This window comes from Onthophagus taurus, chromosome 2, assembly GCF_036711975.1.
Source record: "Onthophagus taurus isolate NC chromosome 2, IU_Otau_3.0, whole genome shotgun sequence".
NCBI classification, from domain to species: domain Eukaryota; kingdom Metazoa; phylum Arthropoda; class Insecta; order Coleoptera; family Scarabaeidae; genus Onthophagus; species Onthophagus taurus.
The window spans coordinates 27,694,769-27,718,084 of NC_091967.1; the positions used below are offsets into that span (position 1 = coordinate 27,694,769).

A 23,316-nucleotide genomic window follows, 5' to 3' on the forward strand; every position below is an offset into this window, starting at 1 on the left:
GCGAAACGAAGCAACTTTGGATATAGATATTAACTTAAAGCGACCTACTTTGAGCCAAGGAATCTGTGGTCTTCTGTTGTACACGCATTTCGGAGACACCTGTATATTGTAGATTCGTTTTGTTCTGTACTGTCTAGACAGACATTACAAGCCCGGCCAGGACTCCCGGTTGTGTTTCGTGAACCCATTTCCCGGAAAAGCTAAAAATCGTAAACAATATTTTATGTAAAACTATTTGAGTCAATAAATAATAAAAATCAACGTGTTTCGGTTCATGACGATATCTCGAACTGTTTTCAGATTAGTGGGGGCGGGAGGTTGTTTATAACGCGTACTGTATACAGGCTGGTCCCTTACTAATGGAACACATATCAACAGTGAATTCCTTACAGTAAATTATTACGATTTAACCCAATTTATGTTAGTCCAATTGTTAATAATAACGAAGATATAGAAAGTAAGTAAAGTTAATACTTTATTTTCGTTCTCCTTTAATAATTTCGTGTTCTCTTATATTATGAACATGAAAATTGGTACATTATCAGTTTTTAAGACGATAAATAATAATTTGATATTAGTTTTGATTTATCTTTCAGATGGCGCTTGCCTACCTTAAAAAACTTCCTTAGTCATATCTTTTTCATCGTTAACATTTTTACAACTCACATAACTTGTAACAGTTTCTCAGACATTTTGACATAAATTTGGTATACCTACCAATTTTCTCTAAAGTTCTCCGTTTCCAAGATAATCACTGTTTATGCGCACTTTGCAAAATTTAACTATAGTCAGTAAACATTAGTTGGCGTTGAAAATGATTTTATTTGGTCAAACACTAGACTAACACTGTAATTGGCATTAATACTAGCTTAATGGCAATTGACAGTGGAAATTATTAAAGAAAAACAAAAATAAAGTATTAACTTTAGCAATCTGTATCTTCGTTATTATTAACAATTGGATTAAGATAAGTTGGATTAAATCGTAATAATTTTAAAATTTAACCCAATTTATCTTAGTCCAATTGTAAATAAAAACTTTTTCACCGCCAACTAATGTTTACTGAGCATAGTTAAATTTTGCAATATTCTCTTAAACAGTAGTTCTCGGAAACGGAGAACTTTAGAGAAGATTGGTAGGTATACCAAATTTATGTAAAACAGTCTGAGAAACTATATAATAATAATAATATGACTTTATTGTATCCCATATAGAACAAAGAGAAAAAAGTATATACAGGGTGTCAGATAAAAAACGTCCCAAGCCAAGCTGTAACTCTGTCATTTACATACCGATTTTCATAAGCGATGTATCAAATGAAATGGTTTGATGAATACTAGAGTCATGCTACCAATAAACTTTTTCCAACGCCATCTTCAATTTCAAGCGATTATGGCTAAATTCTTTATTAAACTAAAAATATGTTGTAGATGTTAGAACATAATTTAATTGTTTCAAAAAACTTACAATTAATAGAATTTTTCCAGAAGTAAGTGCTTGAGTACAAAACCAGGTGTCTGTTGTGATGTAAGTTGCATAGATTGCCAGAACATATTTGTAAAGGCCAGGGGGTTTCTGGCAGGCGGGATTCGACAGAAAACCGTTATAACAGCCTCATGTAAAATGTAAGAGAAACGTAATAAACAACTTCAATCATAAAATATGTATTGTTTGTATATATAAAACAATAACATAACAGTGTCCATAGTCCGTAATAAAAGAGGATTGAGAGGAAATGATCTGGTGTTCGGTATACAAAATCATGTCTTAGAGTGGCGCAAGCGCAAATTACAGGTCGAGAGAGGCAGCAGTCATGTGGAAGCAGGACGGGAGATCCTTTAACGTAGATTCTAATAGTTACATAAATTTATAATATAGTTAATATAATAGTTACATAATTCATTATTAGATCTTTTTTATCATTCAACTGTTTAGATATGTAGAACTCTTCATAGAAGTCCAGTTCCTTGGATTTCTTTAAGTTTTTTAGAAGAGTGACGTTGTTTAGATTTGTGTTGTGTTTGAATTCGTTTAAATGTTTGAAAACTGCCGATGTATTTTTAATTTTATATTCCTTAAGGTGGGTTTTTAGGTTTCTCCGTGTTTGGCCTATGTAAAATTTATCGCAATTTTCGCAGTTTATCTTATAAACACCGCCCAGCTCTTCTTCGTTAAATTTATGTTTGTTGTTAATTAATTAAGTAAGAACTTAATTTGTTATTTGAAATAAAGGCCGGGGAGTTGTCAAATTTTTGTAGGTTAAGTTTCATCTTAAATTGAGCGGATGGTATGAAAGGTAATGTTAATAAATTTAGGTCTCTGTCTGTAATTGGGAAAAATAATTTTATTAATGTGTGAAGAGTGTGTCTTATTGTAAATATCCTGCGTTTGTTGAATAGTGTAGCCGTTATTTAAGCCGATAGCAACAATTTTTCTGATCTCCTTAGCGAAGTCCAACACATTGAGGGGAACATGTCGATGGTCTCAAATCAATAACACGTAAGTCCAAAATGATAACTTTTGGGAAATCACAAAAAACATTTTTTTTGTGATTTACGTTACACGATCGATGTTTATTTTACAAATTAAGAAGACAACATCATAAAAAGTCGTGTTACATACAAAACGTTTAATTAAAAATCCTTTTCGACATTCAAAAACTTGAAGTAAGTGTGTATTAAAAAAATGTAACACCGGTAATAAATTCGATGGTGTTTTTCCAAAAGGGCGAACGCGCCATTTTGATGTTTTGAGAAAATTACGAAAAACTGTTTGGTACGTTCTTGTAAGAGCAAACTAGTAAGTAATGCAGGACTTCAAGTATTCATTAAATGTAATGAAAATCACTAAAAATTACATAAAGCTACAAACAGTTCTCTGTTTATCATTATCAAGTGCTAAATTTAATATTCGTTTAGTTCTATTCGACATATTTAAGCTTATTTGGCAGTAACCACTAACTTCGCTAAAATAACGCTACTTAAAATAAAATGAAATAAGTGAAGTTATAATTCTAATACAAAAACAATACACGTTCGCCCTTTTGCCATTTAGGAGTACTGAATATTCGTCCTTTTGGATAAACGTCTACAGCACGTTCGCCCAGAGTAAATTTAGTTTTTTTTGCTACTAATTCCTTATTGTGATCCTAATATGTTCGGCCTTTTGCCAAAATGACCGTAGAATTCGTATACATATATAATCTGGTACATAAAAGTCAAAATCGTAAATTTGGCGCGTTCGCCCTTTTGGAAAAATACCATCGAATTGTATACAAAATTAATTCATAAAACACAAAAAACTCATTCAAAAGTTAAATTGTCATAAAATGACCAACAGTCCTCAGGTATAAACTCAGATTTCAATTGTTGAAGGTGCTCATATTTGGTTTTTTTTTATTTTTATTCTTTGATTATAAAGTTGTTTATATTCATTGTTAGTGGAAGAAATAGTTTTTCTTTTTCTTTGTGGTAACTCTTCATACTCACTATCAAAATTTAGTTTAAAAAAAATTGTTTACGAGTATTTCAAAGCTCGTGGATTTGTAACGGTTGGGTCTCCTGGTTTCCTTTCGGGTCTTATTGAAGAATAAACGAGATTTTTCTTGAAGTTTCTGAAAAACTTGTGATTCACTAGTTTTGCTTCATATTTTTCAGTAGATGTTCTGCTTTCTTCACAAACTCTTAAGTAGTCGCTAGGTAAAAAGATTTTTCTGTTTCCTTTCAATGTTGGCATGAACGCTATCACACTCCATTTGTGTGTGTCCTTTAACCAAAAATTTTTGTTCGATAGTCACATTCAGTTCTTCTGATAGACGTAAAAGGGTGTTTGACATAATATTATTCCGATTTTGATAGGTACACCCATCTCAATAAATGATGATAGATTTACCATCATTAAGGAATCTTTTTATGTAGTCAAAGATAAATGACACAAACGTTGAAGATTGAAGGTCGGCTTGTGTCTCATCGAACCAATAACAGGTGCAGTGCCTAGTAACTATGTTATAAACTGTAAAATTATGAACACATAACTTAGTTTTGAAATAAACAGAACTGGCATTCAATGAAGGACAAACTTTTACTGCCTGCAGATCCATCGTAATCACATGATGTCTACCCAAAATACCTTGCTCTTTAACTTTTGCTTTTTCTTCTCTCGCTGTTTCCTTCCCTTCGCATTCTTCAACTGATAAATTCTTCTCCTCGTATTGGCAGCAAATGTCACACTTGTCTTTTTTTGGTTAATAGAGACTAATATTTATTCTTATCATCATTTTTGTTAAGGAATTTTGACTCATTGCAACTTCATTTTTTTACCTGCAGCTCTCTTTGTACACTGTATATAAGTCAACAATACTAAAGACTGCTCCAAATATAATTTATTCATGTCTTTTCGGCAATAGCGCGACGGCAACTTGTTAAGGTTTTCTAAAAATGACTTCATGAATTTATTTTTTGGTGCTCGTTCTGATAAAATGCCTCCAACTCTTGGTCTTTCATTCTTTTCGTCATTGATTCCATGTTTACTTTGCTTGACCTAATTACAAACTTGCCATTCTCTTAACCCCAGTGTGGAAAGGAACATTTTTTTGCATACAGGATAAATGCCATCGTCTATTTTGAGGGAATATTTAAGAGTTCCTGTTTTTCGAACATTTTCTCCTTCTGATCTTTTTTGCTGAGGTGGTACTTTATTTACTAAATTACACACATATGTTTGTCTCTGACACCACGATAAATCTTGCCAAAACTTTTTGAAAACTTCTTCACGTTTTAAATTATTTCACGTTAAATCATCAATTTCATTGCATCTTCTCTTCTTGGATTTTCGGCAAAAGTTTGAAATCGGCAAGGTATTCCAAGTGAAATATTTTTGACTGATTAGGTGGCCTTCTGTATCCTAGGTACGCTTTTCCCTTCATCCTCAAATCTTGATTTATTTTTTTAGTATTCCTACCGAGTTCGCGTTTTCTTTTAGTGGGACCTTGATCTTGTAGATTGAAAGATTCTGATGTGAGTGATGTGGTTGATTCTGATTCTAGGTTCTCCTCTTCACTGATATGAAAATCGCTGTCCTGACCTACATCATCGTTTTCACTTTCTGCTTCAGAAACATTGATCTCGGTAGCCACAGTGTCTTGCAAGTTATATACAGCGTGCTCCACTTCATTATCTGCACAATTAGCAGGATCCATTGCCTTTAAAAAGCTATCATTGACGTCATCGATAATATCCATCGGTAAATCCATTATATTGAAATAAGCAATTTGATTCTCTTTTTCGTGTGAGTCATTATCAGGACCAATGGTATTTTCTTTGGCAATTTTATTTGGTCTATTTTCATCAATTTGGCACATCAGAAGCATTCTTTTCGATCTTGAAGTCATTATAGTAGAACTAGAATAAAAACCAATACCACGTAAATCATAGGCGATATAAACTTTCAATACCACGTAAGTCAAATTTCAAAACAAGCATGTAAATCTAAACATAATACAATGTTTTAAAAGTAAAAAAATACAACAATTAGTTTTTATTATTCACTTACGTTTATTACACTACCATGTAACAGTAATTTTTTTTTATTAGTTTATTGTCTTCCTTTAAAGAATCGGCTAATCACTTGAACGGACATTCGCCGTGTTAAACTGCTGACTTATGAGCTATTGAATTGATTTTTAACGATTTTATTTTACGTGGTATTGTTTTCGCGCCATTTCCCCGATAACGGATTTTTCAAAGCTTCCTACCGTTTAATAGATGACGCCTCTAATTCTAATGAATTGGAAAACGTTTAAATTTGAGAATAGCAATTTTCGAACTTACGAGGTATTGATTTGAGACCATCGATGTTCCAGTCTGTCAAAAAAGAATCGCATACTAGCTTTTTCATGTTGCGAGCAATTATATGAGTTGGAGGGAATGATAGTATCGGTCGTAGTTGTCTTTCTAAAAATGTCGAAATCCAGTTTGTTATTTTGAATATTTCTTTTTATGGTTAGGTCCAGAAAATTGATACCCAGGTCATTTTCGACTTCCGTAGTGAATTTAAGTTTTGAAATACTATCAAAAATGGAGTTCAGTGTCTAAGTTTCTCTCTAAGTTTAGCCTTATTTCCGTCGTAAACAACAAAAATATCATCCACATAGCGACAGTAAAATGATATGTCAGAAGTGAAGAGCTCGTAAGGGTTAGAAAAAAGTTGACTCTCGAAATGGTTAACATAAATGTCCGATAATATGCCGGATATTGGAGAACCCATTGGAAGTCCGTCTGTCATTCTGTAATATTTGTCATTAAATACAAAAAAGTTCTGTTTGCATGTCAAGGAAAAAACATCCAAGAAGCTGTCTATTTCTAAAATATCAAGATTCAGGTCCAGTTGAGATTGTATCAAGTATTGCCTAATTATTTTCATGGTTTCGTTAATTGGTACGTTGTATAAAGGTTCTTTATGTCGAAAGACAAGAGTTTACTTTTCTTATTTGTCTCAAAATTTTTCAGCCTATTGAAAAGCTCTAAAGACCTTTTTATGGTATGTCGAAAACAGTCGTGAAATGTATCGTACAAAAATCTTTGAATGAGTCTGGCAACCCTGTTGGTGGGAGTATCATTATTGGTGATGATGAGTCGAATACTTTTATCTTCTTTGTGCAACATTACCAGACTCTTTAATGTCGGAATTAATGGGTTCATAACAGTAGAATTGTATGAAGTAATGTTAAATTTTGTTAAGTAAGGTTCTTTCTCTTTTATCAGTTTCTTAAGTGAATTATTGAAAGTGGTGGTGGGATTCTTCTTTATTTCATATACAGTGCTAGCGTAAAGTAACCCCCCCCTGTTTAACTTCTGAACAGATTGCTAACAGATATCAATATGACCAAAAAAACGCCAGTTTCTATATTTTATGAGCTCAAATATTTTCTTATGGAAAATTTTGCTATCACTTTTAGTTTTTCCGGAAAATGGATCAACTTTGTTTTTTTAAATGGAACACCCAGTATATTATGGTATCTTCCGAAAGAATAAAACAATACAAATCCAACGATACCTCACAATCAAATATCGGTTTATTAGTTTTTTGCATAAATATTAAACAAAATGCGAAGTTTCGTCGGAAAAACCAACGTATCTTCGTTGACTACCTGTCGAAATGCAATCGGCCAGTTAAATCGTGGACGGTAGGTATACGCTATATTTTTAGTTTTGACTTTATTTAACAAGTTATGGTTTTGTTTATTTAACTTGCTATGGTTTTCTATGTTTTTAATGAGATCATGGTTCTCGAAGAAAATTTGTTTGATATCAGGGTTAGAATATAGTTGTGACTCTAATTTTATTGCGATATCTATGGGTTTTGTTGTATGGGGCAAGGAATATTTGTGTCCTAAATTGAGGATCTCTATGTCATCGTTTGATAATTCGACATTGCTTAAATTTGTGTATCTGGGAGCGAATTTAGGGTTTTCAGGGACATTAAGATTAATAATTAGGACTAGATTATCTATGTTAAACTTTTTAACAATGAAATATTTTTGGTCGTTATTTTGATGTTCTATTACTTCACCTTAGTTATTGTGAATCTCATTAATATTAGTAATTGTCTCTAGTTTATTTGACTTATTAATGTTAATTGAATGGGAAGTATTTGTCCTTATATATTTGTTTTTATCATTATTGATCTTATCTAAGACTAACCTACGAAGTTTCTTCTTTTTTGTTTCCTTGTTGTGGAGGGTCTTATGAAGGGCCTCCTCGCTGAATTTACCATAAATTTCTTCGTATTCTATATAGTTGAGCGTGTCATGGAGTTTCTTATGTATAAGTTTCAACGTTGAATCATGTGTGGTTAGTTTCTTGTATTGTTCTCTAATATTTTTCTTTATGAGTTTCTTCTCTATTTCTATATTTGGTGGTTGAATGTTTTCGGTCTTTTGATTTTGAAGGCGTTGGGAGTTACTTTCAACTGTATGGCCTTATGTAAAAAATTGATATTGTCACTCACTTTTTCTCTCTTCAATAAGGTGCTTCGCATAGTTTGCATGATGACGGATAACTCCGCATTTTGGATTTTGGCTATGATGGCTTCTATGCTCATCGTTATGGGTAAAGATAAAAAGATATTTAGGTTAACGATGATATAATTTTATTATTCGCAATCGGTGCTACAAATGTTTCGACAGCCTAGCTGTCTTCTTCTTCCTCTTTTACTACGGACCTTGGACACCTGGTTTTGTACTCAAGCTCTTACTTCTGGAAAAATTCTATTAATTGTAAGTTTTTTGAAACAATTAAATTATGTTCTAACATCTATAACATATTTTTAGTTTAATAAAGAATTTAGCCAACAATCGCCGACGAAGCGTATATTCTCGAATAACAAAATAAAATATATGAGACTGAGATGAGACTGATATGAATTTTGTAACCATCTATTTCTAAAAGTATAACCCGATACATGTTTACTATTTTGTTGTTATTTGATTGTAAAAGTTTAAGAAAACTGTTTCAACATTGCCTACATGTAGATCTCACAAGATCCCCACATATCTGACGGTAATATTCTTGTCATTTAATTTTAATTTAAAAATCTTTGAATGAGTCATCATTGAATTGAGTTCATCATTGACCTTTTCTTTACGGTTTTAGTCGTGCCTGAAGAAGACAGCTAGGCTGTCGAAACATTTGTAGCACCGATTGCGAATAATAAAATTATATCGTCGTTAACCTGAATATCTTTTTATCTTTACCCATAACGATGAGCATGGAAGCCATCATAGCCAAAATAATGTTTGAAATTGAAGATGGCGTTGGAAAAAATTTATTTGTAGCATGAATCATAGTATTTATAAAACCATTTTATATGATACCTGGGTCATGAAAATCGGAATGTAAATAACAGAGTTACAGGTTGGGGCGTTTTTTGTGTGACACCTGTATATTGTACTCTTATAAAAGGTACATTTTTTCGATATTAATTGTCATTTTTTGGGGTTCAACCCTGCTTGGTTAAAGACTAATTTTGACTATTTCATTCATATCGTTAACAGCCAATAAGAATTGGCGGTTTTCCGTCAATTGCGAGTATTTCAGCGGTTATTTGGCCGTAACCATGGAGAACGATAATACGAACCTTTGTATTATCGCTGTAATACGAACCTTTGTATTATCGCTTGTTTGACATTTAATTAATTTCGAGACATCCATGCATGTTTCCATAACAATCAATGTAATTTATTAAAAAAATATAAAAATTCTAAAAATATGTATATTTTTTATTCATGAAATAGTCTAGCCATATACAACACGACAATCGAAAATACTCGAATCTCGACGTATTGCCTTAAAAAACACCACTCGACCTTCGGTCTCGTGGTGTTTCAGGCATTTTTTTTTATAATTTATTGTTTTTGTTTGATACATTTTTTACAGAAAAAAACTCTTCTTACCTTCAATAAGAGAAGTTCTTGATAAGTTCAATATAAATTTTGAGATTACTATTACAATTTCCTAATTAATTTAATATTTGACGAGTTGATAAATATTACTTCGAATCAACTAATTTAGAATATTTGTTTATATAAGCAGTATATTTTGTTAATTTTGTCGACAACATCTCAATTTGATTGCACCTTAAGTTGTGCACATGTTTGTCTCGACCTTCGGTCTCGTGGTGTTTCAGGCAATACGTCTCGTATTATCGAGTATTTTCGATCGTCTTGTTGTATAATATATGACTATTTCATTCATATCGTTAACAGCCAATAAGAATTCGCGGTTTTCCGTCAATTGCGAGTATTTCAGCGGTTATTTGGCCATAACCATGGAGAACGATAATACGAACCTTTGTATTATCGCTGTAATACGAACCTTTGTATTATCGCTTGTTTGACATTTAATTAATTTCGAGACATCCATGCATGTTTCCATAACAATCAATGTAATTTATTAAAAAAATATAAAAATTCTAAAAATATGTCTATTTTTTATTCATGAAATAGTCTAGCCATATACAACACGACAATCGAAAATACACGAATCTCGACGTATTGCCTTAAAAAACACCACTCGACCTTCGGTCTCGTGGTGTTTCAGGCAATACGTCTCGTATTATCGAGTATTTTCGATCGTCTTGTTGTATAATATATGAACATATTATCAATTTTTAAAAAACGAGTGAGCCTTGACAGTGAAAGAAAAACTCTTTTTGTGGCAGGTCAAGTACCTTTTCTGTTTATAGTACGTGAAAGTGTTACTAAGAAGTTTTGTTCAGAATGAAAAACTGTGGCCATATGCATATTTTCGGAATGATCGGCCTATTTTAAAAAAATCCATATCAAACAATTTTATTTCTAACAGACTGCCATGGAAAAACTAAATTGCTTTCCTGCCACAGTTAATCTGTCAAACTGTAATTTAGTAAACTTAAAGTGTTTTTTAAATACAATGTTAACATTAGAGGAAAAAGTTTACGTGATTCAGTGTTATGGAACCGGGGAAAAACCGATAAATATGGTTATTGCTTTATTTAGTGAAAATTTTCCAAATACTGGATTTAAAAGAAGTACTTGTTGGCATTTAATCAAAAGATTCCTTACAGCAGAAAGTATTCACTCTAACAAGGGAAGTATCAGAACTGTCCCTCACCGATTTTGTTGAAATTTGGTACAGCGATAGTATGGCCAAAAATAAGGTTTACGTATTTTTTTATACGTGCTAAAAATCGGGGCGAAATATATATATTCGCTTACAGGTTGAAAACGAAAATAGTTATCGAAATGTAGTAAATGTAAACTGATATTCATTTTCAAAGAGCTTTCCATTGATATATCACACATATATCTGAGGGCTTCAGGGGGTAAACTACCCCTAGTTTTTTGGAATATTTTAAAAACTACCCTGTCGATTTTGGCGGTATTATGTATCCTTATAGTACGTTTAAAAGTATTAATGACATGTTTTTTCTTATTTGCTTCTGACCATCCCCTGCAAAGTTACGGGGTATGATAACCCTTTTCCTTAAGAATAATGTGATAAACTGTTACACTTTTGAACAATATTTTGAAGAAAACCATTAATTAGATGTAAATTAAAATTTACGCAGTAAAATAAACCCTATACGATATTAAGGGGGGACATTAACTACCCTAACCACACCAAAATTTTTTTTTTTTTTGCGAAAATTGTTTGTTGATTTTGGTGCAATTTCCCACGATGATTTTTTTATACGTTAGGTAGTACTATTGTAAGAACTTACAAGGGTTAGAAGTTTGGGGTAGAAAATATATTTTCGCTAATAACTTTTATAACTATTTAAATAACACAAAAGTTAGGATAATTATATAAATATTTATTAATAATGAGTTAAAAAGTAACTGACAAAAGAACAAAAACATTACAATATATATATTGTAATGTTTTTCCAAATGGACCGCAAATAGTCCCTCTTTTTTTGAAGAGAATTATTTTAATGAAAACAACATTACTAAATTTTATAATAATTTATTTTTTTATTAAGTTGAAAAAAATTTAAATATTTAAACAGAATTGTCAAATTATCTCAGGGTTGAAGGGCAGGTTCTGGTAATACTGTCAAGACAAACATGTGCACAACTTAAGGTGCAATCAAATTGAGATGTTGTCGACAAAATTAACAAAATATACTGATTATATAAACAAATATTCTAAATTAGTTGATTCGAAGTAATATTTATCAACTCGTCAAATATTAAATTAATTAGGAAATTGTAATAGTAATCTCAAAATTTATATTGAACTTATCAAGAACTTCTCTTATTGAAGGTAAGAAGAGTTTTTTTCTGTAAAAAATGTATCAAACAAAAACAATAAATTATAAAAAAAAATAACTTACAATTAGCCAATTTGTTTCTATGGGAACCTTGGAGGTCAAACTCAGAATAATATTTTCTTCGTGACAGGAACAGTTGGATTCAGGATTGAAAACCAATTTTTCTCTTCACTAGTGATGATGGTTTCTACCAGAAACGGAACCAATTGCTTTACTTGATCAGGAGCGAATTTAATCGTTTCTTCGAAATTATTGAACAGGAACGGATATTCTTCTTTAATAGGAACAGGATGAATTGTTTTTTCAGAGTTGAACAGGAACGGATATATTTTTTTAAACTCGTTAACACGTTGATTTAAATAATTTTCAGCAGAGCAAAAAAAATGCGTGTGTTTCTTTAAACAACAGGAAGCACACTCTTTTTGTTGATAAATTCCGTTTTTCGGATGTTAAATTTCCAAATAAGCTCTCCTGATTGGTTAAATTTATGGATTTGGAATTTGTGTCTTAGTTTTTTCAATGTAGCCAACTTTGACATTTGAAATGTCTCTAATTCAATTTGTCAAATTATAATTTATATTTTTAAAATTATTTATAATTATGCGTGATATTTCGTAATTTTGATGCTCTTTTAAATTAATTTTCAAATATCCATTCATTTTCTTCTGATCTCAACGATAAATTTTCCAATATGTTCAAATTAATTTTGTAAATTTTCATCCAAATTTCATTATTCCATACAAATATTAATTATTTTCTTTGTTAACCAAGTTAAGTTTATCGTTCTAAATAGGTTTGATCCGGGTAGATAAAGATTTAAATAAATAATTTTGAAAAATTTAAATTGAGGTTATCTAATATCGAATCTTTAAAATTACTTCGCAACGACTTTACAAGTGATAGTTTAGGATTAGAACATTAAAGAACAATAAAATGTACCGAAATTCACTAGCGTATAGTATCTAACATTATTTTATAATTGTTTAAAAAAAAACTCTTCTACGATCAATACGATAATCAAACAAGACTAAATTACTGGTAATGGGTTATTATTACAATATATATATATATATATATAATTAGACACTTTCAATTAATGGAGTAATAATTATTTTCATAAATTAGCCCATTTCAACGCGATATACAGTAAAACCTCGACTTACGCGACCCCGACTTACGCGTCCCCGTACTTACGCGGTTTTTTAACGATAGCGCTTTTAGGTTTTCGACATTGGAATTTATTTAAAAAAAGAGATCTAGACATGTTAGCTGCTTTTTTTCTAACTCTTACAGTTTCCGAGATAGCCCATTCGGACATCGAATTGGAACCATCCTGTACATACATTTTTTTAACAAAATTAATGTTTATTAATCCTTGATTTTATAATATATATTCATCGAATTTCGACTTACACGATTTTCGATTTACGCGGCTACTGTCAGTCCCACCTATCGCGTAACTACGGGGTATTACTGTAGTATTATATAATTTTTCTAGCTGATTTGACATAAAGCTATGTGTCTATATCTGTCATATATGTATAATTACTGCGTCGATTAATAATAATTTAAGATAGTGACAGAATATGATAATTGCAAGCATTATTAACTAGTAGTAGACAATGATCTTCTCACGACTTTAAATTCTCACTTATTAACCTAATAAACTCATTTCAAATTACTACAGAGGGCGCTCAAAGCGACTTAAAACGTTTTAAACTTAGTCTTGGTTTACTTCTTGCCCCGATTTCTCTTTTTATTTCGCTCCAGTGCATTAAAAAGTTACTGGGAAGTTACTAAACCTTAGAAAGTGATTCACATTTTGTTTTAATTTTTATCCAAGTATTTTTCAATCCGATTTGATGATGTGTGGTGGTTTTTTCAGTCAAGATCTTAAAGGCGATCATAATCAGTTGAAACACAAAGAAAACTTGTTGAAATCGCCGCAAAAAGTGACAAAAAAGTATCAAATGGATCTGGTAAGGTACCAAGCAACGCCGTTGGAGAATTCTCTGTTGAAATTTGAAGATCCAGAACTGAACACTTTAGCCGTAGAATGTTTTGAATGCATTTTGAGATATTGTGGAGATTTGCCTTTAACGCAAGATTTAAGTGAGGTTAAATGCGTCTACACTGTTTTAATGGTAAGTAAATTTGATATTTCCTTTTTGAACCAATAATCATTGATTAAATTAGTTTTTATAGTATAAAGAAAGTTAAACTCAGAATAAGAAATAGTATTAAAAAGTCTAATATTGAAATACTACAGTTTTTAAATAAAAAAGAATTGGTTTATATAACAAATTATAAATCCATTCATAATTTGGATAATAATTTTACTTAATATTAATATTCTAAAGATCTGCTGTAAATGCTGTAAAATGTCAATAATAATGTAACATAGTCATTAAAATCTTTCTGTAATCCATTATATTTTACTAGTTGAATGTTATTATGGAAATAGTGGTGATTAGTTAATAACAATTTTCCTGTCGTACTAGAATCGAGTTAAAGTCAACTTAACTTCTCAAAAAATATGTTTGAAATTTTTGAAACTATTATAAATGTTAACTGAAACACCAAGAAAATTTAGGAATTGATGAAAAAAGTGATTATGAATTAATTGGTAATTATAGGGTTTACATTGAGATTAATCATTTGTGTTTTTTAGTAGTCTATTAGACAATTTTAATAAGTTTGATGAAACTAAAGTCACCTTGGCGGCAAATTTTTAGACAATATTTTTAATTAGTCAACATTTGGGAAACATCATTAAACCCACTTTCAACTCAATATGAGATTTGAAATACCATAATTCAAACTTTCTTTTTTTTCATAGCGGCCGTTATTAACTTCGATCCAAAACTCCTCCAAACAATTGTTTTCAAATAAAAGTTTTGTTTTAATATACCGGGTGTCCCATTAGGGGTACGGAGCGGCTGTATTTCCATAACGGTAAGGCCTAGAGGTTTGGGAGAAACATCTTTATAACCAAAGTATGACCAAGAGAAATAGATGGAAATTATTTTGAAGTTCGTAATCCGACCGCTAGGGGACGTGACTGTCATAGAGAAACATAAAATTCCCGCCATTTCAAAAAGTTAGTTGACGAGCTGTAATGTTTATACTTTATTGTAAAATCATATGGTTGTAAACGTATTCGAAGTCTCTGTAACTGCAATGGAGTTTCACATATTGGTTTTTTGAAAATCTGCTCCAATGGTTTATGATCACTTTCTATAATAACAGTTCTACCATAAATATATTGATGAAACTTCTCACAACCAAATATTACCGCAAGTAGTTCCTTCTCAATTTGAGCCCAGATCTTCTGACATTCAGTCAAAGATTTTGATGCGTATGCACTGGATGGTTATCTTGCAAAAGAACAGCACCTAAACCTGTAGTATTACTATCTACTGACAAAACAATTTCCTTATTTTTATCAAAATACTTCAAAACTGGACTACTCGTTAATTTATTTTTTAAATTTAAAAATTCATTGGAATGTTTATGATTCCACACAAATTGGATATCATTTTTTAGTAATTGTCTTAATTGATAACCGTATCTGTATCTATTTGTCCTCTAAAGAGGCAGTAGAAAATTTTATTATATCTCATGACGGGATTACAGTTAACGGTAAATTTCTTTCCGCTAGACGACTGGTTTCAACGGCTAAAAGAGTGGTCATATCAAATGTTTCTCCCTCACTACCACACGAAGTAATAGAAAAAGAATTAAAAGCTTTAGGGTTGCAAATGGTATGGTCAATTACTTTTATTGGCGCTGGAATTAATAAGCCAGAATACCGCCACATATTAAGTTTTCGTAGACAAGTGTATTTGATACTAGAGGCTAACACTGCCCTTCCCAGTTCTATATTAATCGAATATGAGAAAAACACTTTTAGAATATTTTTGGCAACGGACGAAATACGCTGCTTTATTTGTAAAAAGGCGGGCCATATTGCCAATCGATGCACTTCCAAAAGTAATGCTGACATTGGTGAAGGGGTTACCGTTGCAGATGTTTACTCTCCTCCCAATGTCAGTTACGTCAGTAAGCGCTATATCAGACAGTGATGTGATTTCAAATTCAGTTAAAAAAATCACTAGCGGTTCTAATCTTAACGACAAAATGATTTAACTTCCCAACGTGACATTGTCAATATTGTCAACAAGGACACCATTGTCATTGACGATGATTTTGAAATTGTTAAAAAGCGTGGCAGAACTCCTTCATCAATTGGATCTGAATCCAAAGATGTTGGGAAAACTCCAAATAACCCTACTCCTGTTACGGATTTTGTTAAACCCCGTCCTAAAAAGCGCAAAGAGGAGACAACGACGATACAAAGAGGATATAGCTGACAACCACACTGATTCCGAATGTTTTTCCGAATTTAAGGAACTGTTCGCTAATGAAATGTTTATTTCATGTGACAACTTCTGTAAATTTATCACTGATTCCAAAGGCAAACAGGACGCAAACGCTGTAGCTTAACTTTATTCTGAAGATATCGATTCTCTGTGTGAGTTGCTAGTTATGGTTATACGTGTAATACACTTAAAGCTCGTTTAAAACGGCTACTTAAAAAACTACGGTCTAAAGGTAGTTCATCTAATGCTGGTTCAAGGTGTGGATCTCAAGATGACTATTCTTCTGATTATTCTACGTATTAATTTTTTATGCCTCCAATTAAGATTATGCAATGGAATGCGCAGTCGGTGCGCTCAAAAAGAGAAAACTTGGAGCAATTACTTCTTGATTTTGATATTGATGTGGCACTCATTTCTGAAACCTGGTTTAAGCCTGATACGATAGTTAAATTTAAAGGTTACAATATTATTCGAGACTACAGAGCGGATGGTTATGGTTGTGCGGGGATTTTTGTTCGGAAATCTATAAGGTTTAATAACATGAATTGTCAACTAAATGTTCAGAACTTAAATGTTTGTGGAATTCAATTAGCTGATTTAGACATTTTCATTTGCTCTGTTTAAGATGGAGCTAATATGTAATGCGATGATTACCATAAACTGTTCTCTATTTCTGCTCCCCTCTTGATAGGCGGTGACTTTAATGCACACCATACTGCGTTTGGCTCCTCTAAGAATAATCATGCTGGTAATGTGCTTTTGAAGTCCATAGATTACCACGAACTTCTATACTGTAATGACGGATCTCCTACCCGTATAACTAGGCCCGGGGAGGGTGCCTCTGCTGTCGACGTCACCATTTTATCTAGCGACATAGCTCACAAAGTAACGTGGGAGGTTTTGGAGGACTCCTTTACTTCTGATCACTTTCCTATTTTTATTCAGTATCACTCTTCCGTTTCTTTATCTCAAACAATATATCCTAAAAACAAATGGAAAATTATACCGGAAAAATTAAATGATTTTACAAGAACTATCACAGAAAATTTTGATTCTACAAAAATTCATCTTCCTCTTCAAGATCGTTATTCTTATTTAGTTCGGCTGATGACCGAAGCTGCCAATTCTGTTTTTGCATGCAGGCGACCATACAGAAGAACATCCAAAACGTCACCGCTTTGGTGGGATGAGGAGTCCACTAAAGTTATTAAAAAGAGGAAAACTGCAATTAAAGTGTACAAACAGCACCCCATCCTGGATAATTATGTTAAGGTGCTAGAGACTATGGCCTACGTCAAACGATTTCTGAAGGCGAAGAAACGGAATAAATGGAAAAATTATTGCAGTAGTTTAAATAGAAGCACACCTGCAAAAGAAGTATGGGATAATATTCGAAGATTTTCTGGGTTGCCTGGCAGATCTACTGCTTTTCTTATTAGTGAGGATAAGCTGCAAGATTTTCTGAATTCATTGACTCCCTCCTTTGTGTGCCTAATAACCTTCTGCTTAGGTATACTGACCCATACCTCCCCCTACATTTCATGATGACTCCTGTTACCTCCCACGAGCTACAAAATACTTTTTCTTTTCGCAAATCTACAGCGCCTGGTATTGGTTATATCACCTACGATCTTATAGAACGTCTTCCTCTGGATGTGAAACTGGATTTTTTATTGGGCGTTTATAATGAGATGTGGGCTGCAGGCAATTATGTTAAGGAATTCAAAAATATTGTAGTTGTGCCCATCCCAAATAACGGCTCGTCTTGTGGGGCAGATTCTTTCCGGCCCATTTCACTACTGTCGCGTTTTTTGAAAACATACGAGCGATTAATAAAACGCGCCTTGAATGGTGGCTAGATCAAAATAAGATCCTGCCTTGTCAACAATATGGCTTCAGAAAATCGTTTAGTTCGCTGGACACGGTAGCAGATTTGGTTACCGAGGTTCAACTTGCTTATTCAAAAAATCAATATTGCGGCAGTTTATTTCTTGATTTGAAAAGCGCATACATTCGGTAAACCTGGACTTATTGGAGCAAAAGATGAACTCTGTGAGACTTTCAGCTAAAGTGGCACGTAGTATTGTAAACATCTTTCGCGATCGAGATATTTATGTCCGAGACCACAGAGGTAATTTTATCGGTCTTAGGAAGCTCTCTCTTGGTGTGCCTCAAGGCTCCATTCTCAGTCCGATTCTTTTCAATATTTATTCCATTGATTTTCATGAGCGCCTGGGGAGTACAACCAAAATCATTCAATATGCTGACGATTTTTGCCTTGTATCATCTAAAAACACTTTAAAGGATTTCAATCACAATCTTACAAACACAGTCAGTATTCTAAAGAGGTGGATAGAGGATAACGGGATGATGGGAACTTGCAGCCAATAAGTCCGCATTCTTGTACTTTTCTCGACACAGAAATATCCCTTTAGGTAACATAAAGCTAGATGATATCATCTTTCCCATTGAGAATTGTATAAGATATTTAGGGATTATGATAGATAACAAATTAACATGGCGGAGACATATTGATTACATTATCGGGAAATGTGAGAAAACTATAAACATATTCCGTATTTTTGTGAAAATAAAGTGGGGCGCAGATTTTCAGACGACACATAATTTCTATAAAAGTTGCATTAGGTCGCATTTGGACTTTGGATGTACTGTATACGCTAGCGCGAGGGTAATACAGCTTGAGCGCATTTGGGTCATTCAGAGCAAAGCGCTTCGAATTTGTTTAGGCGCAATGAAGTCTACTCCTATTGAAACGCTCAACGTTGAAGCTATGGAACCCCCACTTAATTTCAGACGTAATTTCTTGTCGACGAAGCAGATGGTTAAACTGTCAGCTTCGAACCATAAAATGTTTAAGGCTAATGTCGCTAAGTTAGCAGTGGAGGTCACGGGTAGGTTCTGGAAAAGCAGGCCTACTCCCCCCCTTGTCGCTGCGTTCAGGTTTCTCTCCCCTCGCTTACTTTCTGTTTTGAGATGTTCCGTTTTTCCAAGTGCGACCTTTTTTGAGTACTTTGGCTCGCATCAAATGATTATTCCTCCATATGGGAATGATGTTTGGGAAAATAAAGGATTATTTGTTGAGACCCTGCAGTTGATAGAGGGTAGTTTGGTTGTTTATACTGATGCTTCCAAATCTGCAAGTGGTGGTGTTGGTTGTGCTTTTCTGATACCTGCTATGATTACCATGCCAGTTTTAAACTTAATCCATCGACTAGTATTTTTGCGGCGGAAGCAACAGCAATTTTGGAGGCCTTAAAGTATGTAGATAGAAATATACGCCCAAATAGTAGCGTTAGTATATTCACCGATTCAAAAAGTGTCCTGCTATCTATAAAATACAGGAAACACTTCTCGAAATACCACCCTGTTATAGTGGAAATTTTGAATAATCTCACTAGGTTGAATGATCAAGGCCATGTGGTAAAACTTTTATGGGTGAAGGCTCACGCAGGTTTTGTCCATAATGAGCGCGTAGATAAGCTAGCTAAGACGGCCTTTCGGGACGGTAAGCGTGTTGAAAACAAACTTTCTTCTTCTACGGTCTTATCTATCTGCAGGGAGAAACTTGTAAAGGAGGACTGGTGCAGGCACTGGATTCAAACATATCAGCACAGACAGACGCAGTACATTCGAGTTAATCCCCGTATACTTTACCATCAATAGTATAGTGGGCGTGATGTTTCTAGAAATTTCTTTTCAACTATTGTCAGGCTGAAGTCCGGTCATGGATGTTACCGTGCCCATCTATACAAAATTAATATTTTACAGTCCCCCAATTGTTCGTGCGGGTTTGAGACGGAGGATTTGAATCATATAACTTTCAACTACTATAAATACGAATCATATCGACCGGAATTCATCAGTTCTTTGCTATCGCACGGTTTCTCCTTGCCACTTGATGTTATTACGATTTTAAGTAGAAATTGTTTTGAAATTTTTAAAATTATTTTTGTTTTCATGAGGAAAAGTGCCATTATTATTTGATATCTTTTTTTATTTAAAATTACTTCTTGTGAATCTTAATTCGTCGTTTTGCACTGTGGCTTATGGGCTGGGATCCCGTAGAGCCTTAAAAAAAATTGATAAGTCTCTCAAGATAAATTCGGTACGAAACGACTAACATAAGTTACAATACCTAAGAAAGTTTGTAATTCTTTTTTATTTGATGGTTGTTTCATTTCAATTATAGCTTTAATTTTTTCATTGTTTGGTTTAAGCTCATCTTTTGTTAACACATGTCCAACATATGTTACTTCATGAAGTCCAAATTTACATTTCTTTTTATTAAAACGCACATTCGCTACTTTTGCATGTTCTGACACTTCCTTTAACCTTTGATTATGTTGTTCTTCACTATTACCCCACACAATAATGTCATCTATATAAACTGTAACTCCTGGAATATCTTGAAATAAATTCTTAAACGTTCGGTGAAATATCTCTGGTGCCGATGAGAGTCCATACGGTACTCGTTTATAGCAATATCTTCCTCATTTTCTAGCGTTGAAAGTTGTTAGTAGTTCACTCTTTCGAGATAACTGTATTTGGTAGAATCCTTTATTACCATCAAGAATAGAAAATATACATGCACCAGCTATTTTAGCCGTTAGCTCTTCAAATGTTAGCAATTGATACCGTTCTCTTACAATTTCCTTATTTAAATTCCTCGGGTCTAAGCAAATTCTGAGAGACTGATCTGGTTTGCTTACAACTACCATTGAACTCACCCATTCAGTTGGTTCTTCTACTCGTCTGATAACATCCACTCTTTCCATTTTATCTAATTCCTCTTTAATTTTTTCCTCCAAGGCTAATGGTATTTTTCTAATATTCTCCACAATAGGTACAGCGTCTTGTTTTATCTTAATATCATAGTTATATTCCAATTTACCAAGTCCTTTAAACAAATCTTGATATTTACTTAAAATAAAATCAATTTCTGTTTCTTGTTTATGTATCTCATCAACATTTTTAATTAGACCGTATGCTTTAATACTAGGATATCCCAATATACAAGGTGCTGCATTGTACCGTTTCTTCTATTTCATCAATTTTAGACTGAACTCGAGTTTTGCCATACATTTTTATTTCCGATCCATTATAGTTTCTTAATTTTATTTTCGACTTTTCAATGTTTACATTTATTCGTTTGGCTACATCTAAATTTAGAACATTTACTGGTGCTCAGGACCAGTGTCCACCTTGCAGCTGATCTCATTTCCTTTTATTTTAACTGTTTTATACCACTCCTCTTTATTTTTTATATTATCTACATAATAAATTTCTCCAACAAATAAGTTTTCTTTTTCTCCATCACTTTCATTTTCTTTAGTATCAATCATATTTACTCTTTTATTGCGACACATTTTTGAAAAGTGATTGTATTTTTTACATACAGGTGATTCACATAAGAACCGACACAGAGCAGGGACATGTAGAGGACAATAAATTAAGATGATTTAACGTAACTTACCTCTATACTAAGTTGTACACCACAGGAGTTATAGGCCTTCAAAGTTGGCTCTTAAATTTTTAAAAAGTTCAATATTTTCGTAATACATTAAGCTAGAAAAACCAAATTTGGTATACGTTATGAATAGGGTATAAAGTTATTTGACGACAAGGTTTTCTCCATCTTTTCTCCATCACCTTTCATTCTTGAGTTATGATCGATTTTAACACCAAAAGTACCCAATTTTGACATTTTGGGGATTTTCTCTTTATCACCTGAAAATCATTACATCTAAACTAAATTTGTTTATGGATGATGTCTTCTTAGTTAACAATAAACAACTTATTCCTAAAAAAATTTGCTCCATCACCTTTCATCCTTGAGTTATGAGCAATTTTAATACCAAAAGTACTCAATTTTGATATTTCGGTGATTTTCTCTTTTTATCATTAGAAAATCATTATAACTAAACCAAATCTGTTTATGAGTAATGTCCTTTTAGTTCATAATAAACAATTTATTTCTAATAAACTTTTCTCCATCACCTTTCATCCTTGAGTTATGATCAATTTTAATACCGAAAGTACTCAATTTTGACATTTTGGTGATTTTTTTTATCACTAGAAAATCATTATAACTAAACCAAATCTGTTTATGGATGATGTCTTTTTAGTTCACAATAAACAATTTATTTAAAAAAAAACTTATCTCCATCATAATTAATTTTTAAGTTATGATCGATTTTGATAACAAAAGTACTCAATTTTGACATTATGGGGATTTTCTCTTTATCACTAGAAAATCATTACATCTAAACAAAATCTGTTTATCAATAATATCTTTTTAGTTCATAATAAACAATTTATTCCTAAAAAACTTTTCGTCATCACCTTTCATTCTTGAGTTATGATCGATTTTAAAACCAAAAGTACTTAATTTTGACATTTTGGGAATTTTCTCTTTATCACCAGAAAATTATTATGCTTAAACTAAATTTGTTTATGGATGATGTCTTTTTAGCTCATAATAAACAGTTTGTTCCTCAAATTACGTACAATTTCACAGCCGACTACTGAATTTTCGATAATTATAAGTAGCATTAACAAGATACGCGTCTTTAGTTTTTTGAGTCTTTTTTGAAAACGACAATGTTTTTTAAAAAATAGTAAGAGTAAAAAAAGTTTTAGAATTAAATTCCACGGGAAATGAGGTAATAATGTATTAAATCCACAAAAAGGTTAAACAAATCTGCCAAAATTTAGGGAACCATCACCCTTAATCAACCCTTTGAAATGTGAAGATATTCAATGTTTTAAAAATTTAAGACCCAACTTTGAAGGCCTTTAACTTCTCAGGGGTACAACTTGGTATAGAGATAAGTTGCGTTAAATCATCTTAATTTATTGTCCTCTACATGTCCCTGCTCTGTGTCGGTTCTTATGTGAATCACCCTGTATTGCGAGTTATGTGAAATTCCCGGTACATATTTATGTGCGGGATATTTTTTCTACAAACAATAACCGATAATTAGGAATTATAATATTGAATATCATCATGTTCTTAGAATATGAATTTTACAAAAGAAAGGAATTTCTGGTATATTTAGTGAGTAATTCATAATGTCCTCTGGACTTTACACAATTTCACAGA

General features: G+C 32.5%; 1 protein-coding gene across 1 annotated transcript in view; it reads left to right on the top strand.

The window, feature by feature from the left end:
• The window catches only part of LOC111429383 (uncharacterized), a 72,037-nt gene that overhangs the window by 44,039 nt on the left and 4,682 nt on the right, over window positions 1-23,316 (top strand). Inside the window, exon 7 of the mRNA XM_023065280.2 lies at window positions 13,697-13,955. Within this exon, the coding sequence (XP_022921048.1) occupies window positions 13,697-13,955 (259 nt within the window). The remainder of the gene's footprint in view (window positions 1-13,696; window positions 13,956-23,316) is intronic.